This window comes from Penicillium roqueforti (genome assembly GCF_015533775.1).
Source record: "Penicillium roqueforti strain LCP96 04111 chromosome Unknown scaffold_02, whole genome shotgun sequence".
Lineage (NCBI taxonomy): Eukaryota > Fungi > Ascomycota > Eurotiomycetes > Eurotiales > Aspergillaceae > Penicillium > Penicillium roqueforti.
The window spans coordinates 717831-725600 of NW_024067566.1; the positions used below are offsets into that span (position 1 = coordinate 717831).

At 49.8% G+C, this 7770-nt stretch overlaps 4 protein-coding genes across 4 annotated transcripts; 2 read left to right on the forward strand and 2 right to left on the reverse strand.

Moving 5' to 3' along the window:
* Window positions 1-938: 938 nt before the first annotated feature.
* On the forward strand, window positions 939-2078 carry LCP9604111_1740 (uncharacterized protein; the record flags this gene model as incomplete). Its single annotated transcript, XM_039069140.1, has 1 exon — window positions 939-2078. One exon carries the CDS (start codon window positions 939-941, stop codon window positions 2076-2078), a length of 1140 nt encoding a protein of 379 aa, XP_038931867.1.
* A 592-nt stretch (window positions 2079-2670) lies between these two features.
* Window positions 2671-3833, reverse strand: LCP9604111_1741 (uncharacterized protein; the record flags this gene model as incomplete). Its single annotated transcript, XM_039069141.1, has 3 exons — window positions 2671-3029; window positions 3076-3092; window positions 3166-3833. 3 exons carry the CDS (start codon window positions 3831-3833, stop codon window positions 2671-2673), a joined length of 1044 nt encoding a protein of 347 aa, XP_038931868.1.
* A 2002-nt stretch (window positions 3834-5835) lies between these two features.
* LCP9604111_1742 (uncharacterized protein) lies at window positions 5836-6124 on the reverse strand (the record flags this gene model as incomplete). Its single annotated transcript, XM_039069142.1, has 2 exons — window positions 5836-5944; window positions 6000-6124. 2 exons carry the CDS (start codon window positions 6122-6124, stop codon window positions 5836-5838), a joined length of 234 nt encoding a protein of 77 aa, XP_038931869.1.
* A 407-nt stretch (window positions 6125-6531) lies between these two features.
* LCP9604111_1743 (uncharacterized protein) lies at window positions 6532-6810 on the forward strand (the record flags this gene model as incomplete). Its single annotated transcript, XM_039069143.1, has 1 exon — window positions 6532-6810. One exon carries the CDS (start codon window positions 6532-6534, stop codon window positions 6808-6810), a length of 279 nt encoding a protein of 92 aa, XP_038931870.1.
* Window positions 6811-7770: the final 960 nt, after the last annotated feature.

A 7770-nucleotide genomic window follows, 5' to 3' on the forward strand; every position in this document is an offset into this window, starting at 1 on the left:
GACCCCATTCGTCTGGTCCACGGAAGGCAGTTAGAGATTAATTGCCGCTAACCCGATTGGGGAAATACACCAGAAACAGCACCCGGACAACAAGATAAGCAGACAAACCAAACAAACACGCCAAACAAACCACAAACAAACCAAATCAGACAAACAGCCAACGAAAAACTCTATTTCTCGCAATCTTGGAAAATCGATGATCCGAGAGTCCAGACCCGCGGACCACTTGCAGGCACAGTAAGATGCCCACTTATGTTCCTCGCATCCATGTAAGGTGAACATGGGATGAAACAATCTGATAGCATATTTAATATTAAAGGCTGTAGCATCTCAGATTTCACTTCATTTTTCCCTGCATGTTTTCGCCTTATATCCTCTCTACACCAGACCTAGGTACTACTATAAAATATACACCACAACCCGTTGTGTACCTGACTACCCCGTATATTACCCGTGGAACCTCACGGGCCCGTGACCAAGGCCCCCCCAATTATCCCCCCGTCTCTCTTTTGACTTGTCATACTCTCTATCTCCCTCTCTCTCTCTCATTTATTCATCTATTCTCCCCACACTGATCTTGCGATCGGGTGTGGTTTGTGAGTCGATTTTCTCTGATACGCGCGTCGGGCCAACGTCAACAAATCAAGCCCCCCTATCCCGACCGTCTTTGACATATACAATCCCTGTCAAGTGTCTGGACCATTCCGAGGACCATGACCATCACTTAAATCGCATCTCGACCTTGATTTCACACACGACACTCGTTTCCTGCCACGCCTCACGGCTCGGCTTTGATGATCTACTGTTTACGCTCACGACTTGACGCCGATTGAGCACCTTACACTCCTTTTTTCTTATTTTATCTTGCACATTCTTTGCCGTTGACCGGCTTTATCGATATCTTTCTCTGTTTTTTATCTCGATCTTCCTCGCCTACCATGTCTTTCGAACCCATGGATTCCGCCTTCTCCCCCGCCCGCTCCGTCTTCAAGCGCTGCAAGCAGTGTGAAACCACATCCCCCGCCTGTCCCGCATGTCCCGATGGATCAATATGTACCATGACCGCCCCGAGCTGTGATGCATGCGCCACCACTAAGTGCGTTTCAACGGGCGCCGCGCCCTCGAACTCCGGGGGCACCGACACTGGCGCTATTGCTGGTGGTGTTGTCGGAGGCGTGGCTGCCATCGCCATCGTTGTATTCTTGATATGGTGGTTCATCATCCGAAAGAAGCGCCTGGAGCGCCAGGAGGCGGAGAAGAACGGTTCATTCGCAGCAGCTCGCAGTGAACGCCGGTCCATCGCCTCTACAGTCCTAACCCGTGCCTCCAATGTAATCCAAATCGCTTACATTCCTGGTGTCACCAACCGCTCTCCACCGCAGACCCCATCCACCCTTATGCCTCCTATTCCACCGCTTCCTGGTGCGACACCCGATCAACACTTCTTCATGCCGGGTGACCTGCGTGACTCGTCATGGACGACCACTACCGGCCACCAGAGCATCTCCCCCACTTTGCGCAGCAGTGTGGCCACCACCATCTACCGCAACGATGCCATTGTCAGTGCCGTTCCTGCGCAGCAGATCCAGCGGACTCGGGCAGCCGTCGTGAGTATCCACAACGGAGGACCTGGGTCAGCGAATGCCCCTGGAGACGACTCGCCCGTTACTGTCACGATTACCCCTGCAGACGCACCCGCTGTCCCAGCCATTACCCCGGCGCAACTCGCTCGGGCGGAGGCTGTCAAGGGCAACAGTTCATGTATTGCTCGCAGTGTAACCGCCAAGCCAGTGATGGTGCGTGGCCCTTCGGTGAAGAACAAGCAAGCCAACAACGCGCCCGCTGCCAACCGAGTCGAAGAGCTGTCCGGGAACAGTAAAAGCAATGACACCAGCCCGACAGTATCAACCACAAACAGCAACCAGTCCAGTCCGTTCTCATCGGTCGAAGATGAAGCTGCTGATTCTTCGATTCGCGACGCACGTCGCGCTTCCGGCTTGAGTGACGGACGTAACTCCCCTCGGACGCCACCCGCACGGGTAGAAAGTCCATTCTCGGATGCCAATGAGGTGAAATGAGCTGGTCTGGGACCAACTGGGCGCAACGGTTTTTCTATTTTGTGATTTCCCACTATGCTTTCTCTGTATGTATGGAGCCTACCATGGCTTTTTGTACCTTTTAGATATGTCCTTCCTTCGGGTGCCTTGTACAGCGAGTGTTGGCACACTGAGATGGGATTGTCGATTGAATCTTTACTCTCATTCATTTTCATTTTGGAGTATCATACCTTCACATTCGTACTGCCATGAGAATCCGTGTTACACTGTCCTATAGGCTTCTTTCGGACTAAACTATCTCTATCGCGAATTTTCCAAAAACCGAAGCAGATAAAATGTTTAAAGTAATCGCAGAATAAAAATGAGACCCTTCCCACTTCACTTCTAAAGTCACTCTTGACTACTAGCTCGCAGACGGACTTGTGCTGTCTTTACATGGAGATAGTATCACCATGCTTCTGATTTATATACTTAAGACTAGCCGAATTCACTTAACTACATATTTTTCGTCATACTTTTCGTTTTGTTTTGTTTTCGTTTTCTCGAACCTTGTTATATATTTCCCAGCTCGAACAACACCAAACACACAAGACCTATACACCTAACCGCCCCTCTAGCCCGCCCCAAGATCCCAAAACCCCTTAAACTCGCTATCTCGCTTCACAAGAGCGGGAGGACAATCCCATTCTAGGAGCCGACCACCCCCCATAACAGCAACACGATCAAAGTCGACGACGGCACCAAGGCGATGCGCAACAGCAATAACGCGCATCATATCCCGGATGAGCCGCTCGGACCGCTCATCGACGTTGCTACTCGCTTCGTCGATTAGGACGATCTGTTTGCCGACCAGCATAGCCCGGGCGATGCACAGGAGCTGGCGCTGGCCCTGCGAGAGCCGGTCGGCGTCTAGCGGGCTGTCTAGACCACCCAGCCGATCTACGACATCGTCCCTCTTGAGCTGGTGCAGCACTGTTTACCCATAGTAAGAGGTTAGTGCCGTGTTTTTTTGTGTCACATTGGGGCTTGGGGGCGCTGTTAAAACTCACATCAGCAGAAAGCGACAAAGGGCACAAGTGTGGATGCAAAATACCCAGAAAAGACGCACATCAGGATGACCGACATGATGATGAGGGCGAAGGGCAGCTCGGTGTCGACAGCCGACATGTCCTGGCTGAAGCGATTCGTGGTGACTCCGACGTCGATGCGCGAGAATAAGGCCACTGGGGTATTCATGACGGAATGGAGAAGCCGGGCGTGGAGAACCTCGGAGCTCGAAGCCACCATGACGACCAGGAAGAGATATGCAGCCCCTGTGATGCCCAAGACGGCAAGACCAGTGAGCTTTGCGAGGAGACCGAGGCAGTAGTCATTGGTGGCTTGGCCGCATCCTTCTGTAGTGTCTGTCCAGAAGCTGAGTACGAGTGCCGTCATCCGATAACTTCCCGCGTACAGAATGGTGAGGACAGCGAGCAGTATGGTGTGCCATACAGGGACGGAGCCAAAGTAATACGCATATGTGGCAAACTCGCCGAGGACTCGTCCGGGCGATTCAGAGTCGTCGCTGTCCTGTTCAGCATCTTGTTCATATCGGCCCCGAGGAACAGTCTCGTGGCGATGCTGCACCGATGCGTCAGCTGCGTCCTGCGTGTCAATCGCGCCGTTCTGCTCGACTGCTAGCCCATGCGGATAATCTGTATCGGATTGAAGTTGGGCGAATGACCCCTGATGCATGATATGGCCGCTCACATCCAGAGCGACGACATGATCTGCCATAGGCGAGTCTATGGATGGCGTTCGTGACACAGACCATAGTTATGCTCATCTCTTGGAAGAGACCCGTCTCGGCAAAAAGATTCTGTAAGACGTGCTCCTCGGTCGCCGCATCCTGCCCTGCAAAGACATCTTCCAACAAGACAGTCTTCTTCGTGGATTAGACGGCTCGGGCCAAGGCGAGCCGCTGCTTTTGGCCGCCGCTCAACGAAGACCCCGCGCTGCCTGCCCTTGTCGCATCTTCGTCGGGAAGCTCGTTGATATCCTACTCTAGCCCGCACGCGTAGACAACTTTGTCGTACCATTCCGCGTCGTAGCTGGCACTGCCTAGGATATTATGGCGTATCGTCAGGTTCTGGATTCAGGGCTCCTGACCAACAAACGCGATATTGCCGGGATCGGCATGGATGGAACCCGCTTGGAGCGGGACTTCTCCTAGAATGGCTCGCATGAGAGTGCTCTTGCCTGAGCCGACAGGTCCAACGACGAAGGTGAATCTGCGGATTCCAACAGTGATGTCGTTGAGGATGTCCGGCTTTCCGGGAACCCAGCCAAAATTGGCTCCTGATATCGCTACAAGCGTGTCTCCTTTCTCATCGGCTTAGCTTGGATGATGATCCCGCTCGCCCAAGGGCAGGAACAAGAGCAGAAATCCATCGACGAAGGCGAGCACGGCGGCGGACGTCCGCAACCGAGAGAAAGGCCACTTCTCTGCATTCAGAGCCCAGTACACCAAGACTGCAAGTTATAGAGCCGTGTAGACGCCGATCAACCCCTGCAGTTACTGAACTAGTCAGTAGTTGTTTTTTCTTGGGCCAGAGAAAAACTAGGGCGGAGGTTATCACGTGCCACTTCCACGATTGGCCGGTGGCTTTTGGCGACCTTGCGAGGCTGTCTCGCGAGCCAGAAGAGACTCTGTAGGGACACAACCAGAAATAGAGCCGAGGGGACGATGCAGAGAATGGCGTCCTCGAAGGCTGGCATAAAGTCGAAAGCGCCTGTGCTAGCAACGACGGCAAACCGAGCTTCGGGCGACATTTCTAACCTCTCACCTAGCTATCCTTTGAAGCCTTATCAAAATACTGGAAGGCTTTCATTGGAGAAGTTGGTTATATTGGGCTGGTTGCGCGATATGAAGGAATCTGGTGCAATATTACGTTTCATGGCGTACTGGCGGTTGGAGACTGCCATAGGAAGGGAATCGGTCAAATACGTAGATTTACCATTAACGTTTGTTCGAAACCTGCTTATTGGTCAGGTAAAATGATACAAGGTCAATGAAATGATGATCAGATCATAGAATTGAATCTTGTCTTCTCGTTCTGTTGTGCCCCTTTGTATACATCAGTACCCCGCTTCCAGGTCCCAACGACTTCCAGACCTATATCGTAGGCGGATCAAGGAACAGTACTCCGATCCATAGTTTTACACTGTTCCTCTTTGACAACGACGAATAATATTATGAAAGAAGAGATCCATAACACAACTACTCCGTATTCGAAGTGGCACCCACTAATCGGGAAGGTGGGTACTATAAGGGCCGGGCCGTGTTCTGGAACAACCACGATGTTGTACATACTCGAATCTATCATTTTATTAAATTCTCATTAAATACGATGCTTGAAGTAGAGGCAAATAAGCTCCTAGCATTGGAGAAGATAGAGAGAGTAAGCCATCTTTGCTCAAACTAGGAAATAGGGCCTTGGCTGAGAGTGACAAGGGCATATCGACAAGACCTGATTTTGACCGTCACACCTATAAGATGTACATTCTTTTAACACTATTTGACATGTTTCTTACGCATATATACAAGCTTCTGCACGCCTTCCGGTTGCTTGGTTGAATGATTAATATAGATTACATAAAACTAACTAGAGTGGTGATTGGCCCATACCGCTAAAATATATTCCCCGAAGTACATAAACCAAACTGCGTTCAAATCCGAGTCCGATCCTAATAGAATCTATAACAGCCCGACAGCTCCCTTATTATATGAATATTCCACTCATCCCTGAGACTTTTCTTGCGTCTTTTCTGACGAATTATGAGGTACGTCGGGGTTCTCATCCAATCGTTCGGTAACAAGCTCCTTCAGAGAATGTTTTGGAGAAGTACTGGGGAACATGTCAGATATATAGCATGAGTGGAATTGTCTATTGCCTCACTCACGATGTAAATGAATTCTCGTAGTCTGCCCGGATTTGCCTATCTGACTCTTCCTTGTCCACGATCTTTTGAAGGTCTTCAGGGAGAGGCTCCGAAATCGACTCTCTGTCTTCTTCGCGTTCAGGCATAATGTTCTAGGATTTAGATACTATAACCGTGGATGTGGATAAGTCTAGAATCATTCCAGGTAGGAATGCGGATAATATAGGCTACTTTGTATAGATCGGTGGTACCGCGGTAGACATGGAGGGCGCCCCTCACATTATTGACGTCACGCGAGACAATCCGGTTATCTCCTGAACTTCGGGCGACCTGAGCCGTCCGATCGTAGAAGGTTCACGGGATGGTGAGTCATTATTGCTTCATTATGATGTAATGCGCCGAAATGGCCTGAGGTATGGATATCTCGGAAATATGTCGGCCAAAACCCCCCTCATATCTTCCCTCGCCATCCCCTCCATCGCGGTTTCTCAATCCTTGCCAATCTTTTCTAGCACAGTTGTACGGTGGCCGAAGTCATCTTTTGACTAAAGAAATGTCCGAGAAAGAACAAAAAGACGGTTCGGCGGCTCTCGGGCTGCAGAGGACAGAGACTAAGGAGTCCCTGGAGGATTTGGGAATATCAGACAAGTCTCCACCATTGGACGTCAACTATCCAGAAGTTGGTCGTGCAGAGAACCCTGAATTCCCCGAGGAGTACACCATCGAGACGAAAACTGGCCTCGTCCCTGAATCAGCACTGAAGCAGGTACGCTCTGAGGCGAGCCAGCACAAGGCCTCACGGCAGGACTCGAAAGAGTCAGGAAAGCGTTAATGACCTTCTCCTCTCCGACAATGAGAATCATCATGCTGTCTCTTTAGCTGCATCATTTGTGATTGTCTACATTGCATATTCCATGTCCATCGCCACCGACTTCGACTCGAGGGATCGAGCTTCATTTGGGAAAACTACAACATCTCGCTCGAGGTCACCACATTCACCTGCTCTATCATCGTCTGTGGATTCGTCACGCCTCTGCTTAGGTCTCCTTTGCCCGACACAATTGATCAAGGGCCTGAATACATTGTCTCGCTGAGTTGGTGTTTGCATTCAACATCTCATATACTCCGTCGCCGAATATTGGCGGGCTCCTTGTCTGCAGGTTCTTGTGTTGCGTTCCGGTTCAGGCCTATCACTGGCCGGTGATTGAAGAGCCCATCCTGATACAGCTCCTCATTGTGATTCTGTCGTCGGCCCGATTGTTTGCGGTTGAATCAACATTGGCTCGCGTCGTCTTGAATTGTTCTTTTGCGTTAATATAGCGTTTTCTCGTTGAAGCTATTCTTATTATACATAAATCTCTAATTTTCCACTATATAATGACATATTACTGGTGTTTAAAAAAAAGTGATTTAATTCTGCCGGACTTAATAATTCTATACTTTTGAATCCTACTTGATATACGGAGTTGTCAAAAAATTCCTACACTTTGATCAGATAACAACGTGTATTTGATCGCATACCTATTCTTTCAATCCCTTAATCATGATTGATAGAGCAGTCGTTAAAATAGTTGTGAAAGCAGTTGTTGACGATGAAGTAGTTGATGTGATAAAAGTGACTTAATTTTGTTAGTGGTTTATATACAAATTACAAATTGTACGTACTATGGAAGGTAGGGGGGGGGGGGGCGATTTAGCAAGGGGAGACCCGGAAATACCCACCCCCATATTATTAACCAGACAGCAAGGGGTATAAACAAATGGGCGGCAGGAGAAATATTGGTGGACATTT